Source organism: Schistocerca piceifrons, chromosome X (genome assembly GCF_021461385.2).
Source record: "Schistocerca piceifrons isolate TAMUIC-IGC-003096 chromosome X, iqSchPice1.1, whole genome shotgun sequence".
In the NCBI taxonomy this organism is placed as follows: domain Eukaryota; kingdom Metazoa; phylum Arthropoda; class Insecta; order Orthoptera; family Acrididae; genus Schistocerca; species Schistocerca piceifrons.
In genome coordinates, this window is record NC_060149.1 from 933067066 (window position 1) to 933085652 (window position 18587).

Sequence of the window (18587 nt, forward strand, 5' to 3'; positions counted from 1 at the left end):
ATTTTCGTGTTTCATAGTCAATAAGAAGGTCCAAGGGATACAGTAAACCTGAAGTGAAGCATCGGAATCTATAACTGGACTCACAGGAGAGGTTCAAATCATAGAAAGTTAGAGTGTCAGTCCTTTTGTACTTAAGTCGGCATTGTGCCTTTTGAATTTAATTCCGATGCAATTTCTGTGTTTCATCGTCATTACGAAGGTGCAAGGTATACAGTAAAAATGAGGTGTAGCATCGGAATCAAAAACTGGACTCGCAGGAGAGGTTCAAATCATAGAAAGTTAGAGTGTCAGTCCTCTTGTACTTAAGTCGGCATTGTGCCTTTTGTATTAAATTCGGTTGTAATTTCTGTGTTTCATCGTCAATAAGAAGGTCCAAGGGATACAGTAAACCTTAAGTGAAGCATCGGAATCTAAGACTGGACTCACAGGAGAGGTACAAATCGTAGAAAGTGAGAGTTTCAGTCCTCTTGTACTTAAGTCGGCATTGTGCCTTTTGTATTAAATTCGATTCAATTTCTGTGTTTCATGGTCAATAAGAAGGTCCAAGGGATACAGTAAACCTAAAGTGAAGCATCGGAATCTATAACTGGACTCACAGGAGCGGTTCAAATCATAGAAAGTGAGAGTGTCATTCCTCTTGCACTTAAGTCGGCGTTGTGCCATTTGTATTAAATTCGGATGCAATTTCTGTGCTTCATCGTCAATAAGAAGGTGCAAGGTATACAGTAAACCTGAAGTGAATCATCGGAATCTGAAACTGGACTCAAAGGAGAGGTTCAAATCGTAGAAAGTAAGAGTATCAGTCCTCTTGTACTTAAATCAGCATTGTGCCTTTTGTATTAAATTCGGATGCAAACTCCGTGGTTCATCGTCAATAAGAAGGTCCAAGGGATACAGTAAACATGAAGTGAAGCATCGGAATCTAAAACTGGACTCACAGGAGAGGTTCAAATCATAGAGAGTGAGAGTGTCAGTCGTCTTGTACTTAAGTCGGCATTGTGCCTTTTGTATTCAATTCCGATGCAATTTCTGTGTCTCATCGTCAATAAGAAGGTGCAAGGTAAGCAGTAAACCCGAAGTGAAGCATCGGAATCTAAAACTGGACTCACAAGAGAGGTTCAAAACATAGAAAGCGAGAGTGTTAGTCCTCTTGTACTTAAGTCGGCATTGTGCCATTTGTATTTGATTCGGATGCAAATTCTGTGTTTCATCGTCAATAAGAAGGTCCAAGGGATACAGTAAATTGGAAGTGAAGCATCGGAATCTCAAACTGGACTCACAGGAGAGGTTCAAATCAAGGAAAGTGAGAGTGTCAGTCCTCTTGTACTTAAGTCACCATTGTGCTTTTTGTATTAAATTCGGATGCAATTTCTGTGTTTCATCGTCAATAAGAAGGACCAAGGGATACAGTAAACCTGAAGTGAAGCATCGGAATCGAAAACAATACTCACAGGAGAGGTTAAAAACGTAGAAAGTGAGAGTGTCAGTCCTCTTGTACTTAAGTCGGCATTGTGCCTTTTGTTTTAAATTCGGATGTAATTTCTGTGTTCCATCGTCAATAGGAAGGTCCAAGGGATACAATAATAATTAAGGGAAGCATCGGAATCTAAAACTGGACTCACAGGAGAGGTTCATATCATAGAAAATTAGAATGTCTCTCCTCTTGTACTTAATTCGGTATTGTGCCTTTTGTATTAAATTCGGATGCTATATCTGTGTTTCATCGTCAATAAGAAGGTCCAAGGGATACAGTAAACCTGAAGTGAAGCATCGGAATCTAAAACTGGACTCACAGGAGGGGTTCAAATCGTAGAAAGTTAGAGTGTCAGTCCTCTTGTACTTAAGACGGCATTGTGCCTTTTGAATTTAATTCCGATGCAATTTCTGTGTTTCATCATCAATAAGAAGGTGCAAGGTATACAGTAAACCTGAAGTGAAGCAACGGAATCTAAAACTGGACTCACAGGAGAGGTTCAAATCATAGAGAGTGAGAGTGTCAGTCCTCTTGTACTTAAGTCGGCATTGTGCCTTTTGTATTCAATTCCGATGCAATTTCTGTGTCTCATCGTCAATAAGAAGGTGCAAGGTAAGCAGTAAACCCGAAGTGAAGCATCGGAATCTAAAACTGGACTCACAAGAGAGGTTCAAAACATAGAAAGCGAGAGTGTTAGTCCTCTTGTACTTAAGTCGGCATTGTGCCATTTGTATTTGATTCGGATACAAATTCTGTGTTTCATCGTCAATAAGAAGGTCCAAGGGATACAGTAAATTGGAAGTGAAGCATCGGAATCTCAAACTGGACTCACAGGAGAGGTTCAAATCAAGGAAAGTGAGAGTGTCAGTCCTCTTGTACTTAAGTCACCATTGTGCTTTTTGTATTAAATTCGGATCTAATTTCTGTGTTTCATCGTCAATAAGAAGGACCAAGGGATACAGTAAACCTGAAGTGAAGCATCGGAATCGAAAACAATACTCACAGGAGAGGTTAAAAACGTAGAAAGTGAGAGTGTCAGTCCTCTTGTACTTAAGTCGGCATTGTGCCTTTTGTATTAAATTCCGATGCAATTTCTGTGATTCATCGTCAATAAGAAGGTGCAAGGTATACAGTAAACCTGAATGGAAGCATTGGAATTTAAAACTGGGCTCACAGGAGAGGTTCAAATCTTAGAAAGTGAGAGTGTCAGTCCTCTTTTCCTTAAGTCGGCATTGTGTCTTTTGTATTAAATTCGGATTCAATTTCTTTGTTTCATCGTCAATAAGAAGGTCCAAGGGGTACAGTAAACCTGAAGTGAAGCATCGGAATCTAAAAATGGACTCACAGGAGAGGTTCAAATCGTAGAAAGTGGGAGTGTCAGTCCTCTTGTACTTAAGTCGGCATTGTGCCTTTTGTTTTATATTCGAATGCAATTTCTGTGTTTCATCGTCAATAAGAAGGTCCAAGGGATACAGTAAACCTTAAGTGAAGCATCGGAATCTAAGACTGGACTCACAGGAGAGGTTCAAATCGTAGAAAGTGAGAGTTTCAGTCCTCTTGTACTTAAGTCGGCATTGTGCCTTTTGTATTAAATTCGATTCAATTTCTGTGTTTCATGGTCAATAAGAAGGTCCAAGGGATACAGTAAACCTAAAGTGAAGCATCGGAATCTATAACTGGACTCACAGGAGCGGTTCAAATCATAGAAAGTGAGAGTGTCATTCCTCTTGCACTTAAGTCGGCGTTGTGCCATTTGTATTAAATTCGGATGCAATTTCTGTGCTTCATCGTCAATAAGAAGGTGCAAGGTATACAGTAAACCTGAAGTGAATCATCGGAATCTGAAACTGGACTCAAAGGAGAGGATCAAATCGAAGAAAGTAAGAGTGTCAATCCTCTTGTACTTAAATCAGCATTGTGCCTTTTGTATTAAATTCGGATGCAAACTCCGTGGTTCATCGTCAATAAGAAGGTCCAAGGGATACAGTAAACATGAAGTGAAGCATCGGAATCTAAAACTGGACTCACAGGAGAGGTTCAAATCGTAGACAGTGAGAGTGTCAGTCCTCTTGTACTTAAGTCGGCATTGTGCCTTTTGTATTAATTCGATGCAATTTCTGTGTTTCATCGGCAATAAGAAGGTCTAAGGGATACAGTAAACCTGAAGTGAAGCATCGGAATCTATAACTGGACTTACAGGAGAGGTTCAAATCGTAGAAAGTGAGAGTGTCAGTCCTCTTGCACTTTAGTCGGCGTTGTGCCATTTATATTAAATTGGGATGCAATTTCTGTGTTTCATCGTCAATTAGAAGGTGCAAGGTATACAATAAACCTGAAGTGAAGCATCGGAATCTAAAACTGGACTCACAGGAGAGGTTCAAATCATAGAGAGTGAGAGTGTCAGTCCTCTTGTACTTAAGTCGGCATTGTGCCTTTTGTATTAAATTCGGATGTAATTTCTGTGTTTCATCGTCAATAAGAAGGTCCAAGGGATACAGTAATAACTAAGGGAAGCATCGGAATCGAAAACTGGACTCACAGGAGAGGTTCAAATCATAGAAAATTAGAATGTCTCTCCTCTTGTACTTAAGTCGGTATTGTGCCTTTTGTATTAAATTCGGATGCTATATCAGTGTTTCATCGTCAATAAGAAGGTCCAAGGGATACAGTAAACCTGAAGTGAAGCATCGGAATCTAAAACTGGACTCACAGGAGGGGTTCAAATCGTAGAAAGTTAGAGTGTCAGTCCTCTTGTACTTAAGTCGGCATTGTGCCTTTTGAATTTAATACCGATGCAATTTCTGTGTTTCATCATCAATAAGAAGGTGCAAGGTATACAGTAAACCTGAAATGAAGCAACGGAATCTAAAACTGGACTCACAGGAGAGGTTCAAATCATAGAGAGTGAGAGTGTCAGTCCTCTTGTACTTAAGTCGGCATTGTGCCTTTTGTATTCAATTCCGATGCAATTTCTGTGTCTCATCGTCAATAAGAAGGTGCAAGGTAAGCAGTAAACCCGAAGTGAAGCATCGGAATCTAAAACTGGACTCACAAGAGAGGTTCAAAACATAGAAAGCGAGAGTGTTAGTCCTCTTGTACTTAAGTCGGCATTGTGCCATTTGTATTTGATTCGGATGCAAATTCTGTGTTTCATCGTCAATAAGAAGGTCCAAGGGATACAGTAAATTGGAAGTGAAGCATCGGAATCTCAAACTGGACTCACAGGAGAGGTTCAAATCAAGGAAAGTGAGAGTGTCAGTCCTCTTGTACTTAAGTCACCATTGTGCTTTTTGTATTAAATTCGGATGAAATTTCTGTGTTTCATCGTCAATAAGAAGGACCAAGGGATACAGTAAACCTGAAGTGAAGCATCGGAATCGAAAACAATACTCACAGGAGAGGTTAAAAACGTAGAAAGTGAGAGTGTCAGTCCTCTTGTACTTAAGTCGGCATTGTGCCTTTTGTATTAAATTCCGATGCAATTTCTGTGATTCATCGTCAATAAGAAGGTGCAAAGTATACAGTAAACCTGAATGGAAGCATTGGAATTTAAAACTGGGCTCACAGGAGAGGTTCAAATCTTAGAAAGTGAGAATGTCAGTCCTCTTTTCCTTAAGTCGGCATTATGTCTTTTGTATTAAATTCGGATTCAATTTCTTTGTTTCATCGTCAATAAGAAGGTCCAAGGGGTACAGTAAACCTGAAGTGAAGCATCGGAATCTAAAAATGGACTCACAGGAGAGGTTCAAATCGTAGAAAGTGGGAGTGTCAGTCCTCTTGTACTTAAGTCGGCATTATGCCTTTTGTTTTACATTCGGATGCAATTTCTGTGTTTCATCGTCAATAAGAAGGTGAAAGGGATACAGTAAACATGAAGTGAAGCATCGGAATCTAAAACTGGACTCACAGGAGAGGATCAAATCGTAGAAAGTGAGAGTGTCAGTCCTCTTGTACTTAAGTCGGCATTGTGCCGTATTAAATTCGATGCAATTTCTGTGTTTCATCGTCAACAAGAAGGTCTAAGGGATACAGTAAACCTGAAGTGAAGCATCGGAATCTATAACTGGACTTACAGGAGAGGTTCAAATCGTAGAAAGTGAGAGTGTCAGTCCTCTTGCACTTTAGTCGGCGTTGTGCCATTTATATTAAATTCGGATGCAATGTCTGTGTATCATCGTCAATTAGAAGGTGCAAGGTATACAATAAACCTGAAGTGAAGCATCGGAATCTAAAACTGGACTCACAGGAGAGGTTCAAATCATAGAGAGTGAGAGTGTCAGTCCTCTTGTACTTTAAGTCGGCATTGTGCCTTTTGTATTAAATTCGGATGTAATTTCTGTGTTTCATCGTCAATAAGAAGGTCTATGGGATACAGTAAACCTGAAGTGAAGCATCGGAATCTATAACTGGACTTACAGGAGAGGTTCAAATCGTAGAAAGTGAGAGTGTCAGTCCTCTTGCACTTTAGTCGGCGTTGTGCCATTTATATTAAATTGGGATGCAATTTCTGTGTTTCATCGTCAATTAGAAGGTGCAAGGTATACAATAAACCTGAAGTGAAGCATCGGAATCTAAAACTGGACTCACAGGAGAGGTTCAAATCATAGAGAGTGAGAGTGTCAGTCCTCTTGTACTTAAGTCGGCATTGTGCCTTTTGTATTAAATTCGGATGTAATTTCTGTGTTTCATCGTCAATAAGAAGGTCCAAGGGATACAGTAATAACTAAGGGAAGCATCGGAATCGAAAACTGGACTCACAGGAGAGGTTCATATCATAGAAAATTAGAATGTCTCTCCTCTTGTACTTAAGTCGGTATTGTGCCTTTTGTATTACATTCGGATGCTATATCAGTGTTTCATCGTCAATAAGAAGGTCCAAGGGATACAGTAAACCTGAAGTGAAGCATCGGAATCTAAAACTGGACTCACAGGAGGGGGTTCAAATCGTAGAAAGTTAGAGTGTCAGTCCTCTTGTACTTAAGTCGGCATTGTGCCTTTTGAATTTAATACCGATGCAATTTCTGTGTTTCATCATCAATAAGAAGGTGCAAGGTATACAGTAAACCTGAAATGAAGCAACGGAATCTAAAACTGGACTCACAGGAGAGGTTCAAATCATAGAGAGTGAGAGTGTCAGTCCTCTTGTACTTAAGTCGGCATTGTGCCTTTTGTATTCAATTCCGATGCAATTTCTGTGTCTCATCGTCAATAAGAAGGTGCAAGGTAAGCAGTAAACCCGAAGTGAAGCATCGGAATCTAAAACTGGACTCACAAGAGAGGTTCAAAACATAGAAAGCGAGAGTGTTAGTCCCTCTTGTACTTAAGTCGGCATTGTGCCATTTGTATTTGATTCGGATGCAAATTCTGTGTTTCATCGTCAATAAGAAGGTCCAAGGGATACAGTAAATTGGAAGTGAAGCATCGGAATCTCAAACTGGACTCACAGGAGAGGTTCAAATCAAGGAAAGTGAGAGTGTCAGTCCTCTTGTACTTAAGTCACCATTGTGCTTTTTGTATTAAATTCGGATGCAATTTCTGTGTTTCATCGTCAATAAGAAGGACCAAGGGATTACAGTAAACCTGAAGTGAAGCATCGGAATCGAAAACAATACTCACAGGAGAGGTTAAAAACGTAGAAAGTGAGAGTGTCAGTCCTCTTGTACTTAAGTCGGCATTGTGCCTTTTGTATTAAATTCCGATGCAATTTCTGTGATTCATCGTCAATAAGAAGGTGCAAGGTATACAGTAAACCTGAATGGAAGCATTGGAATTTAAAACTGGGCTCACAGGAGAGGTTCAAATCTTAGAAAGTGAGAATGTCAGTCCTCTTCTCCTTAAGTCGGCATTATGTCTTTTGTATTAAATTCGGATTCAATTTCTTTGTTTCATCGTCAATAAGAAGGTCCAAGGGGTACAGTAAACCTGAAGTGAAGCATCGGAATCTAAAAATGGACTCACAGGAGAGGTTCAAATCGTAGAAAGTGGGAGTGTCAGTCCTCTTGTACTTAAGTCGGCATTATGCCTTTTGTTTTACATTCGGATGCAATTTCTGTGTTTCATCGTCAATAAGAAGGTGAAAGGGATACAGTAAACATGAAGTGAAGCATCGGAATCTAAAACTGGACTCACAGGAGAGGATCAAATCGTAGAAAGTGAGAGTGTCAGTCCTCTTGTACTTAAGTCGGCATTGTGCCTTTTGTATTAAATTCGATGCAATTTCTGTGTTTCATCGTCAATAAGAAGGTCTAAGGGATACAGTAAACCTGAAGTGAAGCATTCGGAATCTATAACTGGACTTACAGGAGAGGTTCAAATCGTAGAAAGTGAGAGTGTCAGTCCTCCTGCACTTTAGTCGGCGTTGTGCCATTTATATTAAATTCGGATGCAATGTCTGTGTATCATCGTCAATTAGAAGGTGCAAGGTATACAATAAACCTGAAGTGAAGCATCGGAATCTAAAACTGGACTCACAGGAGAGGTTCAAATCATAGAGAGTGAGAGTGTCAGTCCTCTTGTACTTAAGTCGGCGTTGTGCCTTTTGTATTAAATTCGGATGTAATTTCTGTGTTTCATCGTCAATAAGAAGGTCCAAGGGATACAGTAATAATTAAGGGAAGCATCGGAATCTAAAACTGGACTCACAGGAGAGGTTCATATCATAGAAAATTAGAATGTCTCTCCTCTTGTACTTAAGTCAGCATTGTGCCTTTTGTATTAAATTCGGATGCTATATCTGTGTTTCATCGTCAATAAGAAGGTCCAAGGGATACAGTAAACCTGAAGTGAAGCATCGGAATCTAAAACTGGACTCACAGGAGGGGTTGAAATCGTAGAAAGTTACAGTGTCAGTCCTCTTGTACTTAAGTCGGCATTGTGCCTTTTGAATTTAATTCCGATGCAATTTCTGTGTTTCATCATCAATAAGAAGGTGCAAGGTATACAGTAAACCTGAAGTGAAGCAACGGAATCTAAAACTTGACTCACAGGAGAGGTTCAAATCATAGAGAGTGAGAGTGTCAGTCCTCTTGTACTTAAGTCGGCATTGTGCCTTTTGTTTTCAATTCCGATGCAATTTCTGTGTTTCATCGTCAATAAGAAGGTGCAACGTATACAGTAAACCTGAAGTGAAGCATCGGAATCTATAAGTGACTCACAGGAGAGGTTCAAATCGTAGAAAGTGAGGGTATGAGTCCTCTTGCACTTAATTCGGCGTTGTGCCATTTGTATTAAATTCGGATGCAATTTCTGTGTTTCATCGTCAATTAGAGGTGCAAAGTATACAGTAAACCCGAAGTGAAGCATGGGATTCTAAAACTGGACTCACAGGAGAGGTTCAAATCATAGAAAGTGAGAGTGTCAGTCCTCTTGTACTTAAGTCGGCATTGTGCCTTTTGTATTAATTTCGGATGCAATTTCTGTGATTCATCGTCAATAGGAAGGTGCAAGTTATACAGTAAACCATAAGTGACGCATCGGAATCTAAGACTGGACTCACAGGAGAGGTTCAAATCATAGAATGTGAGAGTGTCAGTCCTCTTGTACTTAAGTCGGCATTGTGCCATTTGTATTAAATTTGGATGCGATTTCTGCGTTTCATCGTCAATAAGAAGGTGCAAGGTATACAGTAAACCTGAAGTGAAGTATCGGAATCTAAAACTGGACTCACAGGAGAGGTTCAAATCATAGAAAGTTAGAGTGTCAGTCCTATTGTACTTAAGGCGGTATAGTGCCTTTTGTATTAAATTCGGATGCAATTTTTGTGTTTCATCATAGTCAATAAGAAGGTCCAAGGGATACAGTAAACCTGAAGTGAAGCATCGGAATCTATAACTGGACTCACAGGAGAGGTTTAAATCATAGAAAGATAGAGTGTCAGTCCTTTTGTACTTAAGTCGGCATTGTGCCTTTTGAATTTAATTCCGATGCAATTTCTGTGTTTCATCGTCATTACGAAGGTGCAAGGTATACAGTAAAAATGAGGTGTAGCATCGGAATCAAAAACTGGACTCGCAGGAGAGGTTCAAATCATAGAAAGTTAGAGTGTCAGTCCTCTTGTACTTAAGTCGGCATTGTGCCTTTTGTATTAAATTCGGTTGTAATTTCTGTGTTTCATCGTCAATAAGAAGGTCCAAGGGATACAGTAAACCTTAAGTGAAGCATCGGAATCTAAGACTGGACTCACAGGAGAGGTTCAAATCGTAGAAAGTGAGAGTTTCAGTCCTCTTGTACTTAAGTCGGCATTGTGCCTTTTGTATTAAATTCGATTCAATTTCTGTGTTTCCTGGTCAATAAGAAGGTCCAAGGGATACAGTAAACCTAAAGTGAAGCATCGGAATCTATAACTGGACTCACAGGAGCGGTTCAAATCATAGAAAGTGAGAGTGTCATTCCTCTTGCACTTAAGTCGGCGTTGTGCCATTTGTATTAAATTCGGATGCAATTTCTGTGCTTCATCGTCATTAAGAAGGTGCAAGGTATACAGTAAACCTGAAGTGAATCATCGGAATCTGAAACTGGACTCAAAGGAGAGGTTCAAATCGTAGAAAGTAAGAGTATCAGTCCTCTTGTACTTAAATCAGCATTGTGCCTTTTGTATTAAATTCGGATGCAAACTCCGTGGTTCATCGTCAATAAGAAGGTCCAAGGGATACAGTAAACATGAAGTGAAGCATCGGAATCTAAAACTGGACTCACAGGAGAGGTTTAAATCGTAGACAGTGAGAGTGTCAGTCCTCTTGTACTTAAGTCGGCATTGTGCCTTTTGTATTAAATTCGATGCAATTTCTGTGTTTCATCGTCAATAAGAAGGACCAAGGGATACAGTAAACCTGAAGTGAAGCATCGGAATCGAAAACAATACTCACAGGAGAGGTTAAAAACGTAGAAATTGAGAGTGTCAGTCCTCTTGTACTTAAGTCGGCATTGTGCCTTTTGTATTAAATTCCGATGCAATTTCTGTGATTCATCGTCAATAAGAAGGTGCAAGGTATACAGTAAACCTGAATGGAAGCATTGGAATTTAAAACTGGGCTCACAGGAGAGGTTCAAATCTTAGAAAGTGAGAGTGTCAGTCCTCTTTTCCTTAAGTCGGCATTGTGTCTTTTGTATTAAATTCGGATTCAATTTCTTTGTTTCATCGTCAATAAGAAGGTCCAAGGGGTACAGTAAACCTGAAGTGAAGTATCGGAATCTAAAAATGGACTCACAGGAGAGGTTCAAATCGTAGAAAGTGGGAGTGTCAGTCTTCTTGTACTTAAGTCGGCATTGTGCCTTTTGTTTTACATTCGGATGCAATTTCTGTGTTTCATCGTCAATAAGAAGGTCAAAGGGATACAGTAAACATGAAGTGAAGCATCGGAATCTAAAACTGGACTCACAGGAGAGGTTCAAATCGTAGAAAGTGAGAGTGTCAGTCCTCTTGTACTTAAGTCGGCATTGTGCCTTTTGTATTAAATTCGATGCAATTTCTGTTTTTCATCGTCAATAAGAAGGTCTAAGGGATACAGTAAACCTGAAGTGAAGCATCGGAATCTATAACTGGACTTACAGGAGAGGTTCAAATCGTAGAAAGTGAGAGTGTCAGTCCTCTTGCACTTTAGTCGGCGTTGTGCCATTTATATTAAATTCGGATGCAATTTCTGTGTTTCATCGTCAATTAGAAGGTGCAAGGTATACAATAAACCTGAAGTGAAGCATCGGAATCTAAAACTGGACTCACAGGAGAGGTTCAAATCATAGAGAGTGAGAGTGTCAGTCCTCTTGTACTTAAGTCGGCATTGTGCCTTTTGTATTAAATTCGGATGTAATTTCTGTGTTTCATCGTCAATAAGAAGGTCCAAGGGATACAGTAATAATTAAGGCAAGCATCGGAATCTAAAACTGGACTCACAGGAGAGGTTCATATCATAGAAAATTAGAATGTCTCTCCTCTTGTACTTAAGTCTGTATTGTGCCTTTTGTATTAAATTCGGATGCTATATCTGTGTTTCATCGTCAATAAGAAGGTCCAAGGGATACAGTAAACCTGAAGTGAAGCATCGGAATCTAAAACTGGACTCACAGGAGGGGTTCAAATCGTAGAAAGTTAGAGTGTCAGTCCTCTTGTACTTAAGTCGGCATTGTGCCTTTTGAATTTAATTCCGATGCAATTTCTGTGTTTCATCATCAATAAGAAGACGCAAGGTATACAGTAAACCTGAAGTGAAGCAACGGAATCTAAAACTGGACTCACAGGAGAGGTTCAAATCATAGAGAACGAGAGTGTCAGTCCTCTTGTACTTAAGTCGGCATTGTGCCTTTTGTTTTCAATTCCGATGCAATTTCTGTGTCTCATCGTGAATAAGAAGGTGCAAGGTAAGCAGTGAACCCGAAGTGAAGCATCGGAATCTAAAACTGGACTCACAAGAGAGGTTCAAAACATAGAAAGCGAGAGTGTTAGTCCTCTTGTACTTAAGTCGGCATTGTGCCATTTGTATTTGATTCGGATGCAAATTCTGTGTTTCATCGTCAATAAGAAGGTCCAAGGGATACAGGAAATTGGAAGTGAAGCATCGGAATCTCAAACTGGACTCACAGGAGAGGTTCAAATCAAGGAAAGTGGGAGTGTCAGTCCTCTTGTACTTAAGTCGGCATTGTGCCTTTTGTTTTATATTCGAATGCAATTTCTGTGTTTCATCGTCAATAAGAAGGTCCAAGGGATACAGTAAACCTTAAGTGAAGCATCGGAATCTAAGACTGGACTCACAGGAGAGGTTCAAATCGTAGAAAGTGGGAGTGTCAGTCCTCTTGTACTTAAGTCGGCTTTGTGCCTTTTGTTTTATTTTCGAATGCAATTTCTGTGTTTCATCGTCAATAAGAAGGTCCAAGGGATACAGTAAACCTTAAGTGAAGCATCGGAATCTAAGACTGGACTCACAGGTGAGGTTCAAATCGTAGAAAGTGAGAGTTTCAGTCCTCTTGTACTTATGTCGGCATTGTGCCTTTTGTATTAAATTCGATTCAATTTCTGTGTTTCATGGTCAATAAGAAGGTCCAAGGGATACAGTAAACCTAAAGTGAAGCATCGGAATCTATAACTGGACTCACAGGAGCGGTTCAAATCATAGAAAGTGAGAGTGTCATTCCTCTTGCACTTAAGTCGGCGTTGTGCCATTTGTATTAAATTCGGATGCAATTTCTGTGCTTCATCGTCAATAAGAAGGTGCAAGGTATACAGTAAACCTGAAGTGAATCATCGGAATCTGAAACTGGACTCAAAGGAGAGGATCAAATCGTAGAAAGTAAGAGTGTCAGTCCTCTTGTACTTAAATCAGCATTGTGCCTTTTGTATTAAATTCGGATGCAAACTCCGTGGTTCATCGTCAATAAGAAGGTCCAAGGGATACAGTAAACATGAAGTGAAGCATCGGAATCTAAAACTGGACTCACAGGAGAGGTTCAAATCGTAGACAGTGAGAGTGTCAGTCCTCTTGTACTTAAGTCGGCATTGTGCCTTTTGTATTAAATACGATGCAATTTCTGTGTTTCATCGGCAATAAGAAGGTCTAAGGGATACAGTAAACCTGAAGTGAAGCATCGGAATCTATAACTGGACTTACAGGAGAGGTTCAAATCGTAGAAAGTGAGAGTGTCAGTCCTCTTGCACTTTAGTCGGCGTTGTGCCATTTATATTAAATTCGGATGCAATTTCTGTGTTTCATCGTCAATTAGAAGGTGCAAGGTATACAATAAACCTGAAGTGAAGCATCGGAATCTAAAACTGGACTCAAAGGAGAGGTTCAAATCATAGAGAGTGAGAGTGTCAGTCCTCTTGTACTTAAGTCGGCATTGTGCCTTTTGTATTAAATTCGGATGTAATTTCTCTGTGTTTCATCGTCAATAAGAAGGTCCAAGGGATACAGTAATAACTAAGGGAAGCATCGGAATCTAAAACTGGACTCACAGGAGAGGTTCATATCATAGAAAATTAGAATGTCTCTCCCCTTGTACTTAAGTCGGTATTGTGCCTTTTGTATTAAATTCGGATGCTATATCAGTGTTTCATCGTCAATAAGAAGGTCCAAGGCATACAGTAAACCTGAAGTGAAGCATCGGAATCTAAAACTGGACTCACAGGAGGGGTTCAAATCGTAGAAAGTTAGAGTGTCAGTCCTCTTGTACTTAAGTCGGCATTGTGCCTTTTGAATTTAATTCCGATGCAATTTCTGTGTTTCATCATCAATAAGAAGGTGCAAGGTATACAGTAAACCTGAAATGAAGCAACGGAATCTAAAACTGGACTCACAGGAGAGGTTCAAATCATAGAGAGTGAGAGTGTCAGTCCTCTTGTACTTAAGTCGGCATTGTGCCTTATGTATTCAATTCCGATGCAATTTCTGTGTCTCATCGTCAATAAGAAGGTGCAAGGTAAGCAGTAAACTAGAAGTGAAGCATCGGAATCTAAAACTGGACTCACAAGAGAGGTTCAAAACATAGAAAGCGAGAGTGTTAGTCCTCTTGTACTTAAGTCGGCATTGTGCCATTTGTATTTGATTCGGATGCAAATTCTGTGTTTCATCGTCAATAAGAAGGTCCAAGGGATACAGTAAATTGGAAGTGAAGCATCGGAATCTCAAACTGGACTCACAGGAGAGGTTCAAATCAAGGAAAGTGAGAGTGTCAGTCCTCTTGTACTTAAGTCACCATTGTGCTTTTTGTATTAAATTCGGATGCAATTTCTGTGTTTCATCGTCAATAAGAAGGACCAAGGGATACAGTAAACCTGAAGTGAAGCATCGGAATCAAAAACAATACTCACAGGAGAGGTTAAAAACGTAGAAAGTGAGAGTGTCAGTCCTCTTGTACTTAAGTCGGCATTGTGCCTTTTGTATTAAATTCCGATGCAATTTCTGTGATTCATCGTCAATAAGAAGGTGCAAGGTATACAGTAATCCTGAATGGAAGCATTGGAATTTAAAACTGGGCTCACAGGAGAGGTTCAAATCTTAGAAAGTGAGAGTGTCAGTCCTCTTTTCCTTAAGTCGGCATTATGTCTTTTGTATTAAATTCGGATTCAATTTCTTTGTTTCATCGTCAATAAGAAGGTCCAAGGGGTACAGTAAACCTGAAGTGAAGCATCGGAATCTAAAAATGGACTCACAGGAGAGGTTCAAATCGTAGAAAGTGGGAGTGTCAGTCCTCTTGTACTTAAGTCGGCATTATGCCTTTTGTTTTACATTCGGATGCAATTTCTGTGTTTCATCGTCAATAAGAAGGTGGAAGGGATACAGTAAACATGAAGTGAAGCATCGGAATCTAAAACTGGACTCACAGGAGAGGTTCAAATCGTAGAAAGTGAGAGTGTCAGTCCTCTTGTACTTAAGTCGGCATTGTGCCTTTTGTATTAAATTCGATGCAATTTCTGTGTTTCATCGTCAATAAGAAGGTCTAAGGGATACAGTAAACCTGAAGTGAAGCATCGGAATCTATAACTGGACTTACAGGAGAGGTTCAAATCGTAGAAAGTGAGAGTGTCAGTCCTCTTGCACTTTAGTCGGCGTTGTGCCATTTATATTAAATTCGGATGCAATTTCTGTGTATCATCGTCAATTAGAAGGTGCAAGGTATACAATAAACCTGAAGTGAAGCATCGGAATCTAAAACTGGACTCACAGGAGAGGTTCAAATCATAGAGAGTGAGAGTGTCAGTCCTCTTGTACTTAAGTCGGCATTGTGCCTTTTGTATTAAATTCGGATGTAATTTCTGTGTTTCATCGTCAATAAGAAGGTCCAAGGGATACAGTAATAATTAAGGGAAGCATCGGAATCTAAAACTGGACTCACAGGAGAGGTTCATATCATAGAAAATTAGAATGTCTCTCCTCTTGTACTTAAGTCGGTATTGTGCCTTTTGTATTAAAATCGGATGCTATATCTGTGTTTCATCGTCAATAAGAAGGTCCAAGGGATACAGTAAACCTGAAGTGAAGCATCGGAATCTAAAACTGGACTCACAGGAGGGGTTCAAATCGTAGAAAGTTAGAGTGTCAGTCCTCTTGTACTTAAGTCGGCATTGTGCCTTTTGAATTTAATTCCGATGCAATTTCTGTGTTTCATCATCAATAAGAAGGTGCAAGGTATACAGTAAACCTGAAGTGAAGCAACGGAATCTAAAACTTGACTCACAGGAGAGGTTCAAATCATAGAGAGTAAGAGTGTCAGTCCTCTTGTACTTAAGTCGGCATTGTGCCTTTTGTTTTCAATTCCGATGCAATTTCCGTGTTTCATCGTCAATAAGAAGGTGCAACGTATACAGTAAACCTGAAGTGAAGCATCGGAATCTATAAGTGGACTCACAGGAGAGGTTCAAATCGTAGAAAGTGAGGGTATGAGTCCTCTTGCACTTAATTCGGCGTTGTGCCATTTGTATTAAATTCGGATGCAATTTCTGTGTTTCATCGTCAATTAGAAGGTGCAAAGTATACAGTAAACCCGAAGTGAAGCATGGGATTCTAAAACTGGACTCACAGGAGAGGTTCAAATCATAGAAAGTGAGAGTGTCAGTCCTCTTGTACTTAAGTCGGCATTGTGCCTTTTGTATTAATTTCGGATGCAATTTCTGTGATTCATCGTCAATAGGAAGGTGCAAGTTATACAGTAAACCTGAAGTGACGCATCGGAATCTAAGACTGGACTCACAGGAGAGGTTCAAATCATAGAAAGTGAGAGTGTCAGTCCTCTTGTACTTAAGTCGGCATTGTGCCATTTGTATTAAATTTGGATGCGATTTCTGCGTTTCATCGTCAATAAGAAGGTGCAAGGTATACAGTAAACCTGAAGTGAAGTATCGGAATCTAAAACTGGACTCACAGGAGAGGTTCAAATCATAGAAAGTGAGAGTGTCAATCCTTTTGTACTTAACACGTTCACTGCCATCGGCGCACCAGCGCGTCCGGCCGATACTAGTGCATATGCCGTCGACGCGCCTGCGCGGCGAGACACTCAGCTGTTTCTCAGCGCCACAGTTTAGTCGGGCACAGCCATTCGGTGTGGTTCATTGCGCAGGCACTCTAAGAACGTATTGTTTTCAATTTTTGCGGGTGCGGTTCGTGTGTTTTCCCTACAGTTTTTCTCTGTTGTGGGACTGAAAATGGAAGACAATCGTGACACGGCGGGCCCTTCAGAACCTAAGAAACGTAAAACACAGGACACAAGAAACGTACAAAAACTAACGGATGCGGAATTATTACGAATATTAGAAGAAAGCGATTCGGAAACGGAACTGGCCAGTGAGGAGGACGGCGTGGAATCCAGTGAAGAGTCTGACGGAGCCGAGTTTGTTTTAGATGAGACTGTAGAAATGGCTGTGAATCCTAGCGACAGGGAAATGGCAGAAGGAGTGGTAACAAGAGATAACGCAGCTGATACAACTGTTGCGTGGGAAAGAGAGCCAGTTGGAATGATAAATTGCCCATTTATAAAAAATGAGGGACTTCTTATTCAACCGACGGAAAACACTCCCTTAGATTATTTTCGTCTTTTGCTGACGGACGAATTTCTATTGACAGTTGTAGAAGAAACAAATCGAAACGCGATTGAATTATTCCTTTCTGCGGGAACCAAAGGACAATCACGAATAAACTGTTGGAAAGATGTGACTGTTGGCGAATTGTTAGTGTTCTTGGGAGTTTTCCTGCACATGGGAAATGTAAAGATGAGGAATTTGCAGGACTATTGGAAAAAGGACGCTTTATTCAACGTGAAAGGAATTGCCGATAGTATTTCACGAAATCGTTTTCTGCTAATACTACGTGCATTACACTTTTCTGAAAATCCAAAACAGGGCAAACCAACACCATCCGACAGGTTGTATAAAATACGTCCCGTTATCAATTTTTTCAATGAAAGGATGTGCCAAGTTTACTACCCTGGACGGGAACTGTCTCTGGACGAATCAATGATCCTTTGGCGTGGACGATTACTTTTCCGCCAATACATCAAAAACAAAAAGCACAAATATGGCATAAAGCTATATATTTTGACAACTCCCACTGGAATGGTCCTAAAATTCGCGGTATACACTGGCATGCTGGACGATTTAGGAGGAAGAGGCCATGCGCAAAAAATTGTTCTTCATTTACTAGATGAAAAGTTGAATGCTGGTCACCATGTGTACATGGACAATTACTATAACAGCTTCGCATTGGCAAAGCTGCTCCTGGATAAGAAGACCCACTGCACGGGAACTCTGAGGGCGAATAGGAAGGATACACCCAAGGAAATACAGGAAGCAAAACTACGAAAAGGTGAAGCCGTTGCCAGATTTGCGGAAGGAGTTATGATAGGTAAGTGGCGTGATAAGAGGGAGGTTTGCTACATTTCTAATGCATTTACAAATGAAATGGTTGAGGTTGAAACCAAAAGAAAGGAGAAGAAATCTAAGCCCTTGGCCATTGTAAACTACAATAAATTTATGGCGGGAGTTGATCGGCACGATCAGATGTTATCATATTACCTCTCGGAACGCAAAACCATACGCTGGTACAAGAAACTTTTTATCCACGTTGTGGAAATGATACTGACAAACGCACATGCCCTACACAATAAATATTGTGGCACAAAAATGCCCCTCCAAGAATTTAGACTCAGTATTATAAGAGCACTATTGCCACGAAAGCAGGTAGAACGGCCAGTCAGAAATCCCCAACATGTTGTGGTAAAACGAGAATCAAATGGAAAATCAAAAACACCGCGAAAAAAGTGCAGATCATGCGCCAGCCGTGGACAACGAACAGACACGATTTACGAGTGCCTAGATTGCCCAAATAAAGCAGGATATTGTTTGAATTGTTGTGTTATTCACCACCTCTAAAGGCAGATAGCACTTTCGTTGCTCATTTATTTTTCGACAGTTATGTGTCGGTACTATTCGTAAACTTTGTATTTATTTTATTTGTTTGAGAGTGTAATGGATAAAGCTCTAGATTGTATTTTTCTTAGATTTGACATACATTTTATTTCAGAAGTTTCTTCGAGATCTTGTGTTTGTATTTGAATGTTTCTACTATATTTTTTGTCCAATAAATATGTCGTTTGTCAGTAGGATGTTTCGTTTCATTTATGAATATAAAATGAA

The 18587-nt window shown here is 40.0% G+C and overlaps 1 protein-coding gene across 1 annotated transcript; it reads left to right on the forward strand.

Moving 5' to 3' along the window:
* Window positions 1–16601: 16601 nt before the first annotated feature.
* LOC124722790 (piggyBac transposable element-derived protein 4-like) lies at window positions 16602–18323 on the forward strand. Its single transcript, XM_047247925.1, has one exon. It carries the CDS (start codon window positions 16602–16604, stop codon window positions 18321–18323), a length of 1722 nt encoding a protein of 573 aa, XP_047103881.1.
* Window positions 18324–18587: the final 264 nt, after the last annotated feature.

Bases quoted from the DNA above. Each gene is read 5' to 3' on its own strand.
- LOC124722790 (XM_047247925.1), top strand. From the start codon at position 16,602: ATGGAAGACAATCGTGACACGGCGGGCCCTTCAGAACCTAAGAAACGT.